This window comes from Coregonus lavaretus, assembly GCF_964263955.1.
Source record: "Coregonus lavaretus genome assembly, chromosome: 19".
NCBI lineage: Eukaryota > Metazoa > Chordata > Actinopteri > Salmoniformes > Salmonidae > Coregonus > Coregonus lavaretus.
The window spans coordinates 27,542,706-27,558,394 of NC_140006.1; the positions used below are offsets into that span (position 1 = coordinate 27,542,706).

The 15,689-nt window shown below is 49.3% G+C and overlaps 1 protein-coding gene across 1 annotated transcript in view; it reads right to left on the minus strand.

The window, feature by feature from the left end:
• Window positions 1–205: 205 nt before the first annotated feature.
• LOC311146815 (protein patched homolog 1) overlaps window positions 206–15,689 on the minus strand; it is a 28,471-nt gene continuing 12,987 nt past the window's right edge. Inside the window, exons 6-20 of the mRNA XM_084183414.1 lie at window positions 13,861–14,056; window positions 13,556–13,677; window positions 12,456–12,603; window positions 11,374–11,505; window positions 10,990–11,238; window positions 10,586–10,711; window positions 8,689–9,577; window positions 7,643–7,785; window positions 7,269–7,449; window positions 6,775–7,055; window positions 5,373–5,510; window positions 5,054–5,196; window positions 1,489–1,870; window positions 827–1,352; window positions 206–647 (exon numbers count right to left, since the gene is read on the minus strand). Of these exons, the coding sequence (XP_084039540.1) occupies window positions 864–1,352; window positions 1,489–1,870; window positions 5,054–5,196; window positions 5,373–5,510; window positions 6,775–7,055; window positions 7,269–7,449; window positions 7,643–7,785; window positions 8,689–9,577; window positions 10,586–10,711; window positions 10,990–11,238; window positions 11,374–11,505; window positions 12,456–12,603; window positions 13,556–13,677; window positions 13,861–14,056 (3,619 nt within the window). The 3' untranslated portion in view covers window positions 206–647; window positions 827–863. The remainder of the gene's footprint in view (window positions 648–826; window positions 1,353–1,488; window positions 1,871–5,053; window positions 5,197–5,372; window positions 5,511–6,774; window positions 7,056–7,268; window positions 7,450–7,642; window positions 7,786–8,688; window positions 9,578–10,585; window positions 10,712–10,989; window positions 11,239–11,373; window positions 11,506–12,455; window positions 12,604–13,555; window positions 13,678–13,860; window positions 14,057–15,689) is intronic.

Sequence of the window (15,689 nt, forward strand, 5' to 3'; positions counted from 1 at the left end):
TATTTGTACAGTGCAATCATAACCAACGATGGATAATCAGAATAGATCATAGTGTGTGTGTGTTACAGAGCTTAATCAATAAGACGCCCTCCACCCTCAGCGTAAGAACATCTAGAACATCTAAAGTTATTTCTCAACTTAGATCGGGGGAGGGGGGTACTGCATATTTTCAAGGCAAATCATTTCCATTTTTTGAAGTGTAGCAGCAAAAAAACAAACACTGACCTTATATTTTCAATAACCTAATCTTAATAATGTCTCACTTTTCAGAACTTTTTTTTACATATAGCACATCTTCTTAATCTATACAAAGGGAGGAAACCCCCCCAAATCATGTTATACATCTGAGTTTTACATAAGAGAATACCCAAGTTATACAGTACTCTTTTAAATAGTTGTTTCCCTCTATTTAGTATTAAAATATATACTCATACATTTATATATTCTTAAAACAATACATTTTTTAATATCTTAAAAAATAAATCCTCTTGTCTGTGTGAGGTCTATGTACAGTTGAAAGAGAAAGGGCTGGGTATCGGGGACGCCCAAGTGAGAGGCAGCCAGCCAGAGATGGATTCCAGACATAGGGGGCAGGATGGGGTAGCAGGGTGTCTAGCAATCTTTGGCTGCCTGGATCCGTGGGCCAACTGGAACACAAGAAGGAAGAAAGAGGACAGTGAGAACCATTGTTGAACAGCAGTCATAACTGCACACACAGAGACATATACAAACAGCCTATGTACAGAATGTTAATGTAAAAAATATGCTAATATAGCCTAATGTTGATCTATATAAAAGGATGTTTTAGCTTCAGCATGAGACTCACCTTGTTCCTGGTTCGCCTGATGCTGGTTCTGTACAGATTACAGGTCTTCAAGCTCCAAGGATTCACTCTTGGAAGATTGGGGAGCTTTCCCACAAGATTGTGAAGTCCTCTTAGTGTCCTCAAAGCAGTCTGATTCACTGTCCTCGTAGCCCTCGTGCATGTACCCATGGTAGGCCCCCGGCAAGCTGGGGTGCACAGCCACAGTCACTGAGGCCGTGGCCGTAACCATGGTAGTAACAGCACTACTGGCCACGATACCACCATTATAGGCCGGCATCTTAGTCCTGTTTTGATGAGGCCCTCTGTTGGTTTGAGACCTGGGACCACAGTGATTAGTCCTCCCAGGACCTTGGGTCCTGTCACTGGGTAAATGTTGCCTCCTGGGTCCCTGGTCAGAATTGTAATCATGTTTGTTATCCCACTGTGTGAGTTGAGAGCTGACCGAGGTCACCGCATTCGGAGAAGACTCATTTAAGAGTTCTTTCTGAACGGTTACGGTCGGGCCCTCTTTGAACGGTTTCACCACCTGGAAAAGTAGAATGATAATAGGCATGAGGTTACAACCATGATTTTCATTGTTAATAACAATGTAATGCACATATCATACAGTATTTGGGAAGTATCATGTATGAAATAGCAACTATACAGCAGCGCTATCATACCGTGAGTTTGGGGAAGCTGGGGTTCTTGCTGTCCTCCAGTAGTATATGAGAGGTAGGAGGGGTGATGTAAGGACTGCGGTCACAGTACTTGTACTCCTCCTCCCCTATCCCTGACGTGGTAGTCGTTTCAGAGTAGTATTCAGAGTCCGATGACTCTGAGAAGGCCTGTTGTCGTGGGCCCTGTGGACCGTGTCCTGCGTAGTAGCCGTGGTGGGTCATGGGAGGGGGGAGGGGCTCCGGCGACGGGGTGGGCAGGCGGCTGCCGTTGTCGGCCGGGGTGACCTCCGGGGGTGGGCCCATGAGGGAGAGCAGCACGGGCAGCAGCACCAGTCCATTCAGGATCCCCAGCACGGTCAGGATAGCCAGAACCGCAAAGAAGTACCTGGAACAACCAACACAGAGAGAACATTCGGTCACCAAGGCTCCTTCTGAATGGGAATAAGCAATGCCACCAGCACTCAGGCACATTAGTAAACAGGCGACACGAGAGAGATAGAATCAGACCACCTCCCTCAAGCCCTAGGTTTGGCCCTACTTTCCCCCTTATTTTTCATTCCCTTTCCCCCCCTCCCCTCAATTTCCTCTCTCCCTCTGTCCGTCCCTCTTTACTGCTGGCAACTTGACAAGTTGGAAGAACATTCCTGGCCTCCATCTTCTCCCTCTGGGAGCCCTCATCTATCCACAGCACTGCCACTTCCTGAAAATATGTGTTTACATTAGCCAGCAGATCCTACACGTCAGAAACACCAGGGCCCTCCCTCCCTCCCTCCCTCCCTCCCTCCCTTCCCTGTCTGACTGCAGGCTGGGGAGAAGAAACGTGCCCCTCCTGGCCTCTGAGCTGCTGCTGCCGCTGCTGCTAATGTACTTTTCCCTTTAACAACTTAATATCCGAAGTCATTGAGCTCCAATTTCAGCGTGGCGAGGGCAAGGCACCTCTGTGTTTATACTGGGCTGGCCAGTGGATCCTGCCTGTTCTTCCTCCCTGCTGAGCCGCCTGCCTACGTCAGCCAAATCACATCACACCTCACAGACACTACAGGAGAGAGATAGACAAGGCCTGTTGGATGGATGTGTCCCAGAGCTACTGTTACTCCTATCCTGTTTTGTATTCAACGTTACTGCTGGTTAGTGTGTGGAGTGGGCCACAAATGATAGTAGAGATACAGGTAATGTACATACAGTCAGTGTCCCTTTGTAATGAGAACAGAGAGGAAACCGTATACTCAGTCTGTTATCTGAAGGGAACCAGAGTGAATGGGAAGCTGCTCTTGAAGAAATGTGTGTTTGTGTGTTAAGGGCAGGGGGTAAATCAGATTCTCAACATGCTCCAACTAAAACAGCCTCTGATGCTCCCAATGCTGTTGAGAGCCTTGTCTTTGTCTCTCATGGAGTTGTATGGAGCTGTTGTGGTTCCTAGCTCTGCCCTAAATGGTTGCGTGGTGAATGGTACTCTATAATGGGCTACAGAGCTGTGAGGTTGCCTGGGTTTATGTGAGCCTCTCTGTGCTCTGAGGGAGGGCTGAGGTTACCACAAGAAAGAGCGCATGAGAAAATTAGAGAGGACTCCACTTAAACACTAACAGAAAACAGAGAGCTCAGCTCTTTTCACTGCGGTCCAGACTTAAAGAGGTAAGAAAAAGAGAGTGGATTATGAAAAACAAGGACATGGACAATAGCATTCTGGAACTTTCTTTCATCCCCGGCCCGACTCTACCATGCCGGCTTCGTTCGTGTCACACCTCAGAAGGGAAGGTCATTCTTAAAGTTTGGTATAGCACTTGCCTTTATTTCACCTAGTGCTCCTCTTGCACCCTCCCATTTACTCTTCCACTCTCCCTATGTCTGTCTCTTTAACAAGGCCAATGGAGGCCTCTCTGTTTTACTCCTCAACTTAACTTGTTATTACAAAATACTTCACCAAATATTTCAGTTCAGTCATCTCAACCATGACCATGCCTGACTTCAAAAAGACACACACATGACTGGTCACTTCTTAAGCCCCTAAAAGTAGTTTCAAATGAAAACACACATACCCTAAGGAAGAGTAGAAAACCAGATGAAACAGAAACCACCATCTCTGTTCACCTCTAGTTACCGTCCAACTCAACTCGTTAGATACTCAACCACTCGCTATAATAACTATCCTGCATCTGGGAAAAGTCAAGAAAAAAAGTCACTTGTTTATTTTACTAAGTCAACATTCTGAAAGTGGAGCTTGATTTATTTAAAGGGTAAAAAAAAAAAAAAAGAGAGTACCTAAACTATCCACGGGCCCCAGTTGGGTTAGACCTCCAGAGAAGACATAGTGTTAAGAATTCTGTTGTTTATATAAACTGTAATCTTTTCCATTCGGAGTTGGAAGGGGTGGCTCCTTTGGAGAAGGGCTGCTGAGCTCGCTGGGCTGTTTATTCATGGTACCACCGCCAGGAGATGTTTACAGCAATGTATTTATGCTACTCCCAAGCTAGAGGGACGGCTCTGCTCTCCTCTGCTACATCTAAACAGGACCTCCTAGTGTGAATGCCCTGCTCGTGCTGCCTGCTAGCCCACCACTACAACACACACAGTTAGCTCTCCAACCAACCTCCACCACTATCCTAGAACCAGCCACCCTCCTCCTCCCAACTCTCTATTCCTCACTCTTTCCCACCCTGCTGTTCTTGTCCTTCCTCCTTCCTCCTCTCCTCTCCATTTTTGGTGGGAAAACAATCTTTCCCAGTATCACCATGTTGCTTGACTCAAACACTTAAAGAAAGCTTGGAGCGTTTCTGCCAAAAAGCCACCCTGAGCGTATTTATATTTTCAATGTGCTGCCCTGCTTTCTCAGTTAGCGATTTTTATGTCATGGGCCTGTTTGAGGCTGTTCTCAAGGCTGTGGTTTGGTTCCAGCTGAGGCCAGATTCAGCTGAAAAACATTGCTATTAGCTTTTTTCCACTGATGCATTTTGGCAGTGAAAAAATATCCCTCCAACAGAAGCCAGAGGCCTTGGTTTGGAGTGAGGGTTGTGGTGGTGACTTCTGGTAGGGGTACAACTGACCAGTTCAAACCCTTTTTTTAAATGTGGTGCCCTATTTGGGCACAAAAGCTTTCAACCGGATGATTGGAATGTTTACAGATTCCCTATGAAAATAATGTGTGTGTGTTTACATGCGTGTGTGTGTGCTCGTATGTGTGGTGTGTGCATGTGCGCGAGTCACCACCCAGTGGGTAGTCGAACATTTTCATGTTTACGAGCAGCTGTTCCACACCCTTGATGTTTTCTCCATTTGTTATGCTGTGAGGGTGGGGCCATTAGGACGCTGGGCACTGGGGGAGGCAGGCAGGCAGCACGAAGGACTGACAGACAGGACCAGGTGGGGGGTCCGCATTCCCACCTGCATGCACCCCTTACCCCCGCCCACACTGGCTCCCTCACTCAGAGGGAAAATACAACTGTCTCCATGCATCAGCCCCCTCAGCAACATAAACATAAACATAACACCAGCACTTCCTCCGTAAGGCGACATATGGACTGGGGGGAATGGGGGAATCTGCCCTGGCGGAAGTGAAGTCTCTCACACTCACCTCAGGATGAAGTCAAACTCGGAGCCAGCCAGCATGAGGACCCCTAGCAGAGTAGAGATGGCCCCGTCAATCACAGGGGCAAACATGTGCTCCAGGGCCACTGCAGAACGCCTGTTCCTATTCCCTATGGCCGTCAGAAAGGCCTGGGGACAAGAGAGAGGAAAGAGACAGAGGGTTAGGGTCAGGCTGTCCAGTAGAACAGACTCATTGGAAAAAGTAGCAACTAGTGGCTACATCATCATTCCATCCATGACAACACTTTTTATCTTCATTGACTTTGTTTTGCACCCTTCGCCATAGAGTCAGGGAGGTTTCTTACCAGTGCGATATGGACAGTGAACTCGACGCCGATGCCCACAGAGGCGATGAGGATAACCACTGGGATGGCACTGAGCTTGATGCCGATCAGGCCCATGATACCGAACAGCTCCACCGTCATCATGGCCAGGATGAAGACCTGAGGAGAGGAACACGGGTTGGTTAGACACTGCCTCAAACTCTGGAGTCACAATGAAACACAACCATTGAAGAGTAGGTGAAAGTGTTAGAGAGAAAAAGAGAGAAAGTTATGTCTTGCACCCACAACTTTCAGTGCCTATTTCCATAATACTATTAGGTAAGAGTTAAGTCTTCACCCCACAGAATCTTTGACCCTACATTCGGAAGATTCTCACTGTCATCTGCATGGCATTGAATTACACTCAGGCCCTAGTCTCACTCCCCCTCCCCCTCCCCCTCCCTGGCTGCTCCCTCTTTCAAGGTTGCTGAAATGAGTGACAGTGTCAGACAAAATACAATATGGACTCTCACCGCTCCCCTTCCACTGCTTGTCATTTCTCCTGACACAATTTCACCACAAATGTACTTCTCCAGAAAAACATTCCCCTGTTTTTAATAAGATAGAGAGAGAGGACTTTGAAAATCCTTAGCCTCGTGAACCTCTGATGCTGGCAGGGGTCCCAATTTGGTCACGGTTAAATTGGAAATGATAAAACCCTGTTTTATTGCGCGGCCACATATAGGCAGTGAAACTATAGAGGCTCCAGCTTAAAGAGAGACAATGTGACTGTGCACATGTAGGCCTGAAAGGATCTCATCCCCCCCCCACCTCCCCCCTCTCTCTCTTGCTCTCTGTGTGTTTGGGAAGATTGTGCCGTCTGTCTTTCAGTAGGACTGACTACTTAAATAGTGAAATGAAATACATTCCAATTCCAACTGAAACCTGTGCCACACTGACTGAACCACGCCACTACAGCCCCAACGGTCGGTCACGAGAGTCACCCTTCAGTGCGGTCTGACCAGGCGGGCGGCCCAGGGACCCTCCCCTCACGACCAGGCTGTGTGAAATGTTTCCCAGCCGCTGAGCTGACAGGCCGTCTCCCCCCAGGCCTGATGGATGGATTTAGCAGGCCAAGGTCGCGACTGGGCAGATCCGTCCTGTCCCCAATTTTTGACAAAGGGAGCTGGAGGTAAAGCCTTCAGCAGAGGCTTTGCATTTCCTTTTCTAAGACCGGCCGGGCCAAATTAGAATGACAAAGGCCTGGGGGGTGTGAGTAGCACCCTCTGGCCAACCCGCCAAGGGCCCTCCCCAGAGATGGGGCCTCCGCTCCCTCTGTGGCAGGGTTATTGAGCTGTGCTGAGGGAGGGAGGCCTGGGATGAGGAGGAGGAGGACGTGTAGGAGGAGAAAGAAGAGGAGGGGTGCTGAGCTGAGGGGACTTACAATGATGCCAGCGGTCCAGGGGTTGAGCAGGAGGATGGCACAGACCAGGAAGGTGCAGGCTAGCACCACGCTGACCGCCAGGAGGAACCAGTGTCGCAAGCCGATGTACTGCTCCCAGAACAGGAAGGGGTAACCGTTGGGGTAGTTGAGCACACCTTTACGGGTGAACTCCTCGCAGATGGCGCGCACGCTCTCAATACCCTCGATGAAGTCGGACGCCTGCCTCAGGCCGTTCAGGTAGAAAGGGAACTGAGCAAACTCCAGGGGCTCCGCAGCAGGGACTGTGACAGATGGAGGAGGAGGGGTTAGACACTCAGGTCCTAACAGAATGACGTATTCTTATTTACAACCTGTTGTTAGTATTAACAATACCTTTACATTGAAGGAAAGACACAAATGTCCTAGACCATTATGAACTTGGATCATGGTAGCAACTTGATTAAAAATTATGAATTCATATGATTGTGAGGAGACGCCTAAAGTGGGACACTTACTGCGCAGATTCTCTCCGGTGGTGTCATACTTGTCGTGGATCCACTCGCGAGGGTGAGGGTAGAAGTTACCCTGAGAGGCAGCATAGCCCAGAGGGTCATTGCTCACCCACACAGTCAGGTAGATATAGAAGACCTCTGGGTGAATCAGACCCTCCTCATTCATCAGACGACGAGAAGTCAGCTAGAGTAGACAGACAGAGAGAGACTGGGTTTAGCATTCACAGTAGCAGGACTATACCTTCTAACATATTGAGGGGTGATTCAACCTAACCAGGAAGTCCCAATGAGGTCAGAATACATTTTTCCCCAAGGGAGACCTGGGAAACTGAATTATATTGAACTCAGTAGGGGCATGGCACTGTAACTGTACACACCTGGTTGTAGTTAAAGGGGTCCTTCTTGGAGCCGGTCTGGATGAGCAGCTTGTAGGCCAGAACACCATCCTCGGTGCCGTTACGGTAGTTATCCCAGGTGATCCTGCCTGCCTCCCAGTCTGCATCGAAGGCAGCCTGCAGTCCTAGAGGAGAGAGAAAAAGAACACAGGACAGAACAGGGTTAGCCGTCTCTGTCGGATCCACTTTTACCACTACATTCTCATGGTTATTATATCATACAGCTATTGACAGGGCCACAACATGCTAGGAGTTATACTTTAGAGTAGTGAAAATATGATGGTAGACTGGCACGTTTAGAATGAGTCATCAAACTAAAATAATATGTTTTACAGAGTGTTCTGAATATCAACCTCCTACAAGCACACACACACATCCAAAAACAGCAGTTCTGTTCCTCGTGTGTGGGCTGAATAAACTAACCAGCAAAGCCTTTCGTGAAAACCAGTTTCCACAACCTTTATCTAATTACAGGGACTAGAAAGGAATAGTATAGAGGGAGGAGTGGAGAGGGAGAGAGTATGTTATCCCACTCCAGTTCTCCATCGATTGAACAGTTCAGTTCCTTATGTTTTGGAACGGCGAACCTGGTTACCCGCGGCCCATCCTCGATAGCTTAATATTAGTTTAATAGCTTAATACCTTGTAGCTTAATACTTCCTCATGACTAGTCTAGGACCTCTAACAACTTTTAGCTGGAGGGAAGAGGCCAAAAGGTGAGGGAGATAACCTTTGGCCTTCCTACGACATCATCTGCCCTCCAGCCCTGCTGGATGGGGGTGAACTTTCACCACCACAGGCTTTCACTCACCTCCCATCCTCCACCTTCGTCCTTAGACTAAAGGTAAACATCAAACCCCAGCCTGTCACTCCAAAGGCCCGGACATCACCAAACTCTCTACCCCAAGGGCAAGAACCCACCACAGACTGAGTTCCCATTCAAACACACACACTGACTAATACTAGAATCACTATAGGGCTTCTGGAATGAAATAAAACAAGGTCTCCTTTAGTTAAACTGTATTTACCTCTTAGCCAGTCCTGGAAATAGTGCAGCCACATCCGGGGCAGCTGCTGGTCGCTGTCCCTCACCACGTACTTGACCGAGGTGAAGGAGTTGTGCAGCTGGATGAGGAGACGCTGGGAGCGGGCATAGTCAAAGCCGTCCATGGTCACAAGGTACATGTTGTAGAAGGAGAAGTACTTGAACTGGGCCTTGATGAAGTCGTACTCCTTGGTGTCGCGGGGCACAATGTCGGTCAGGTAGAGTCCGTCGTGGACCATGGTAGTTCCGTACAGGCTGAGCCCCAGCAGAGCCACGAAGAGGACCACGACCACCACCTTGCTCTCTGGCTTTAGGAGGAGAGGAGCGTACTTGTCCCGGGCAAAGCTTGACAGGTTCCAGCGGAAGAAGGGGAGCGGAACACACTCCCTGGCCTCCTTGGACTCGTCCATCTGTGCCAGGAGGTCCCGGGTGGAGCTAGAGGGGCTGAAGAGCTGGGAGCCATAGGAGTCGGTGGGGGAGGGGGGAGCGGGAGAGGAGGCCACCACCACAGAGGGAGGGCTGGTGGAGATCTGGGAGGTGGGGGGCAGGATGGTGACTATGTGCTGGCCCGCCGCGTCACACTGGGTGAAGGCCTGGACGGTGGTGGTGATCTGGGTGCTGGTGGTGATGGTGGAGCCTGTGTAGGTCGTTGTAGTCTGGGCGCCAGGCGCGTGGCTGTGGGTGGTGGTGGTGTTGTCGTTGGAATCGGAGAACTCCTGGGGTTGGATCTGGATGACCCGGGAGGAGCAGGGGCTGTAGAAACAACACAGGATGTCTAGACGCTTGTCCTCCCGACGGTGCAGGTCCAAACTCAGGATGGCCGGGAAGATGAGGAGCACCATCGCGAAGTTGAACACCACAATAATGGCCGCCTAGGGAAAGAGAGAGAGAGACAGAGAGAGAGAAAGAGGGGGGGGGGGGGGGGGGGGGTGAGAAAGGAAGGAGAGAGAGAAATACTGTTTAGGAGAGGGGCCAACCCTGTTCATGACTTCGCTCCACACCGCCACCTGACTCCACAGCTGCCGCCTTGAGCTCCACAAAAAGGTCTCTACATTCAAGCTCTCTTGCTGTTTTAGTGCCTCGGATTCAGTCCCAGAAAGTAAAAGAAAACGCTCCCTAAATCACCAGCGAAAATAGTCAACAAGCCAGGGAACTGAGGGAAAGGAAAGGGGACTCCCAAGGCCGCTGCTGCTCTTAAGAGCGTTGGGCCAGAAACCGAAAGGTCGCTGATACGAATCCCCGAGCCGGCAAGTTGGACAAATCTGCCATTCTGCCCTTGAGCAAGGCAGTTGGACATTGATTAAGGCAGCCCCCCGCACCTCTCTGATTCAGAGGGGTTGGGTTAAATGCGGGAAGACACGTTTCAGTTGAATGCATTCAGTTGTGCAACTGACTAGGTATCCCCCTTTCCCTCTCTGCGTGTCTGTGCAGGACCCCTCCTACCTCCCTACTCTACCACCCTGGGGCTGACATTATAGTCGGTATGGTTCCACTGCACCACAGACCACCCAGGGGAAGGCGGGCAGATCACAGAGCTAGAGGCTGACGGCCCAGTGATATACTGATCCACTCCTCCTCTGATTATTTCCACCCTCCCCACCTGAGAGAGGAGAGAGAAAGAGAGAGCGAGAGGGAGGGAGAGGGAGAGAGAGTGAAAGGGAGAGCAAGAGAAAGCGAGAGAGGGAGCCTGTCCTGGCGTTGTAGGTGCAGCGAGCAATAAAAAGAGGAAGAGAAAAGAAGAAAGATTCCCCCTCTCTGAATAAATGTCACTTCTGAAAAAGCCTGGCAGTGTTTCCCTCGGTGTGGGTGCCTGGCACTCCTGGTTCCACGGCAGAGCTAGGCAGTGTAAACACAGTGAGGCATACAGCACAGTCTGGTACCTGCAGAGAGAAGGCACGCAGTGCTGGGATGGGGACCAGGGCTGCCATGAAAAAGGCAATCATGTTGTTGATGGAGGTGAGCGCCACGCTGGTGCCAGTCCTCCTCAGGCAGTCCCCCGTCCTCTCCTGCAGGGGTGAACCAAAACACAGTCAACGGTGTTAGTGCCAGGCCAGCCAGAGTACATTAATATAAGTCACTTTTATCATTCTAACTAATATAACTAAGTGTGCGTACCAAATGGCACCCTATTCCCTATATAGTGCACAGATTCTGACCAGAGCCCTGGTCTGCTCAAATGTAGTATACTATATACCTCTTTTGGGACAGAGACTAAGTATGAGGTTACAGTGGATCTACAGGTGATTGAACTAGGGGGCTTGGGGAGGGGAGGTAGCTAGCTTACCTTAAAGGGGATGTTGATGCCAGTCTCAGTGAAGGAGTGGGCCAGAAGGAACATGTCATCCACACCAATCCCCAGAGCCAGGAAGGGGAGAACCTGTGTGGTGGCAGCGTTAAAGGACAGGCCCAGCAGAGAGCACAGCCCCAGGCCAGCTGCCACAGACAGAGCCACCAGGAGCACGCCAGCCAGCCCCACGGCCCCCTGGGACTTGGCACAGTCCCAACGGAGCATGGTCACACAGGCGTAGGCCAGCTAGAATAGGACGGGAGAGAAGAGAGAGCGTGAGGGTTTGAACTTTGAAATCAGCACAGGCGAATAGGCATCTGTACTGAACCACTAATATTAATGATGAACCTACAGTAGAGAGAGTAGGTTACTACTTCTTACCATGAGCAGGTAGCCTCCAGCCACCCGGATGACACTGACATCAGAGAAGGACTTCATGATGTCGTTGAGGGTGGTGGTGGAGAAGGCGTGGATCTCTGAAGTGGAGTTCTGGGGGATACTTCCATGAGCCACCTGGGAACAAAATAAATAAAATAACTGTATTTAAAATTAGGTGAGGGTCAATAATAGAATTGACAGTTTATTTCATTTATTTCTATTATATAAGCCAGTTGTAGTGACATAGTTTGCATGGCGGCGGCTGAGGCTTTGTCAGGTAATACTTAAATTCCTTTCCTGACAGTCCCATACAAACAGGGTATTCTTCAAAGATCAGGGCATGCCCATAACTTCCTATTTTGGGCCAACAACACACAAACAAGATAAGGGTGAGCCCCAATGAAGCTTGACAACTAATGACCAGAGAGCAAGGGTCAGGGGGATCAAATGAAATCAAATGGTCTCTCAAGCTACCCCATCAGCACCATGAATGGCCGACAACCTTAGGGGAACCAAACACCCTGCACTTTGTTTTTACAGTGACCTTCCCCCTCTCCTCGTCTCCCGTTCCCTCTCTCCCTCTCTCCCTCCTCTTCTGCGAGCGGGCATTGCTGGAGGCATGACCCTCCCACCCCTTCAGTCAGCATGTTGGGTGTCAGCTATCACAAAAACAGCTTGTTCCTATAACTGGTAGTCTGTCAGTGGCCTCCTTGGAGGACTCCGTTTACTAGGCAGTTGAGGATTGATGGAATTCAGGCAGAGGTTGCAGTGCCTGGGCCAAAGCCCCTCCTCTAAGCATGTGGCAGATAAACAGCATGACTCAAACTTAAAGGAGTAGGGAAAAACAAGCCAACCTGAGGCCAACCTAAAGTACGCTCTATGATTTGTTCTCTAATTTCTTATTTGCCGGCATATTACTCAAATGGGTCAAGACAGGTTGGTGAAAGGTGCAGGCGGCAGAGGCGGGGCGCTAGGGGCCAGAAACATAGGCTTTGTACCAAATGGCAACCTATTCCCTATATAGTTCAATACTTTGGACCAGGTGTAGTGCACTAATGAGTGTACTACTTTTGACCCATACATACCTCCACAAACTTCCTCTGCCAGGACTCCAGGATGGCGGTGGCCTTGTCCTCATTCCAGTTGATGTCATGGATCTCATAGTCATCCTTAAAGTGCTCGTAGAGCTGCTTGGGGCTCATCAGGAGAAACATGGTCTGGAGGGCCTCCGCACTGCAGGAGACAGAGAGAGAGACACAGTCAGACGCCTGCGGCCAAGTGAGCTCAGGCCACACAGAGGAGTCATGTTCCCCACATTCAAGACCCCCCAAATACTACAGAGAATCCTTATGAGTCCTCTTGTAGGGGACTCCTGTCTCGGCTGTCATAGATATGACATACTATTACATACAGTGTACGTGGAGAAACGGGAGGAGAAGTCAGCTGTTGGCTAGTGTTTCTGAATGCAGATACAGGCTCTATTGCCTGAACGGGTGAAAGCAGGTGTCTTGATGCCTTTTTCCACAGCAGATGGCCCTGAAGGCGACTTGGCACCGATGTGAGAGTTGTGGTGTTAAAAAATGTGAATAAGATTATCATAAATCATATTATGGAATATAGTCTGTGGCTTTAAATGACTGTATCCCTTCCATCCAGATTTGCGAAGGTCGTGATCTGGGCAGAGGCCCAACACTGTCACTCCATTCATATTTGTGCTGTGGTTTTGAATTCAGTTGAAATAAAAGAAAGCATTCATAATACTTAACAGAGCCCAGGAATCGTGTCTTACACACATACGGCAGTATATCAAGATATCAAGATGTTTTACAAATCCTTAGCATTAGAAATGTGTGGTAGACACTCTTGTATTGTCAATTATCTTTGGTGTCCCCTTTTTCTTTCTCTGACTTAAAGGAGAGCTCCCTTTTGTCCCACTCCTCAACAAATCTGTCCCTAGTTTAGGTGGCTGTCCATCATGTTTAATTGGTTTATCCTACACTGGGGTCAGAGGAGGAAACGGATCCAGCTTCATGCGAGGCATTCCTCGGATGTGTGAAGTTCTTAGGAGTCAGAGGGATTCCTCACTGCTAGCTAGGCCCTCACTGTCCTCGCTTCACTCCCTTCACTCCCTTCACTCACCCTCAATCCCGCCCTGGCCCTGGTGTACACCCCCTCCCCCTCTTACCTCTGCAAAGCATTCTGGGTGTCCTTGACCCGGCCGCCCAGGATCAGCTCCTCCTGCCAGTGCATGAACTTTTTGGAGAAGCCGTGGCAACCGCCTTGGAGCCGCCCAGCGATGTCAGGACTCTGTGGAGGGAGACAGACAGACAGGCAGGGCCAACAGTTAGCTTATTTAACAACCAGGAACATCGGGCTCACAAAAATACCTTCCTCTTTAAAAGAGAGGGAGAGTGGTTGTGGAAGGAGATAGAGAGTTACAGAGAGAGGGAGAGATGGAATGGAGAGAGGGGTAATGTGGCGCTAGCCTACCTCTCTCAGGTCCTTGTTGGGGGCGCTGATGGGGCACTCGAGGTCGTTGGGGTCCAGGCAGGGGCGGTTCATGTAAGCGTGGCCCACCTGGGCCTTGTCCAACATCTCCCTGAAGCCCTCCAGACTGGTGAACTGGCTGAGCTCCTCCATCAGCTTCAGAGGGTCCAGGTTCATCCACTGGATGTCAGGCATCCCCCTGTAGAGGAACACAGCAACATACAGGCTCAAAGGGAGTCGCAGGGCACAGTAGAGAGATGCCATGGCCATAGCAATCTGCGTCACTGCATGTCTTTATATACAGTCCTATCCAGTGCAGTTCAGCTGTGCTCTTTCTGCAGAACATTCTGCACCTTCCTTTACCTTTCCTCCTCCAGCTGCACCCATGCCACCGTTCCTACACCTCCCCACTTCCCTGCCTTCCTGTATGCCATCGGCTGGTTCTGGTCTTGCCCTGCCTCTGCCGGACTCTCCCTGGTGGCGAGGAGCTGCAGATGCTGCATTTATAAAGTAGCGTTTATTATCCTGTTACACGGGGCCACAATGCAGAGGGAAAGGCACGGCGGCAGGCTGCTCGCTCCTATTTCTTAACTTTGTGCATCGAGTCATAACAATTACCTCTGGCTCGCAGACATCTTGATAAGGCTGCAGTAGAGCAGTGAGAGTGCTGGCTGGCTGGTGGCACTGGCTGGCTGATGGGTGAGCTGAGCAGGGAGGCGAGCAGGGAGCCTGTCTGCTGGGAGGCCGGACTGATTGCCTGCCTGCCTCTCACGCTGTTTAGTGGTGTGATGTTCACAGAGCCTTTCAAAAGGCCTAATCCTGAGGCTTTTCGCTGCTGCTGCTTTTGGGTCCTCCTCCCATGCAAAATTTATAATTTGCTCCAAAGAGTAGGCAATTATGTGGCCTGAGGGATAATGCTTTGGTGTCAGTTGACAGCTTTGGCTGTACCAAGTCAACTTTGTACAGTGCGCTAACTCAGTGGCTCCCACCAGTACAAGGAGAGTACTTGTCAAGAGGAAGCACCCTCTGCTTTACAAGATTGCCCTTGTGACATCTATATCATACCACATTACCCATAATACACCAGATAACCAGAAATGGCCTTGGCTGTATAGGTCGTAATGTAGCAAGGTGCTTTTGATGATCATCAAAATCTTTTTGACTTTGTCCTGTGTTAACATTGTACCATTTATTCTATACAATAATCTAAAGATGCCTCATGGCAAATATATAACCCATTTGGTCGATTTTATGTTCTAATTTGACATTCTCACACCTCCAAAAAATCCAATAATGAAACTATCTTTAAAAAAAAAATCTACACAAAAACTAAAACTACAAGTCATAAAATAATGGTGTACCAATCATATAAAAAGTTTTAAAAAATATATATATATATACATATAGAAACTTCGAGGCCATTTACTTTAGTTGGGAGAGAGGCAGAGAAAGGAATCCATGGCCATAGCAATCCCTAAAGTGTCCTAACTCTGGGCCCAACCTCACTCCAATGATTCATGAAGAGAGTGGCTTCAAATAAAGCTGCTAGTCTCCCATTCCCACATACCAAGCGCCTTTGCTCCTGCTTGCAAAGAGAGGCTCCTTTATCTGCTATTTTTTGCTTGAGTGAACCGGCCTAGGCCTTTTGTTTTTCCATAGATTGCTGCTCTTTGTTCTCGCAAGTTTTTTTTCTCTCTCTCCCTCTTTTTGCATTAAACTCGGCTGAACTGAAGCGGAAGCTTGAGGGGACATTATCCTCAGTGGCCAGGCCACCCCCAGCTCTCTTCAGAGCAGCAAAAAGAAACAGCAAATAAATAACAACAAAGACATTT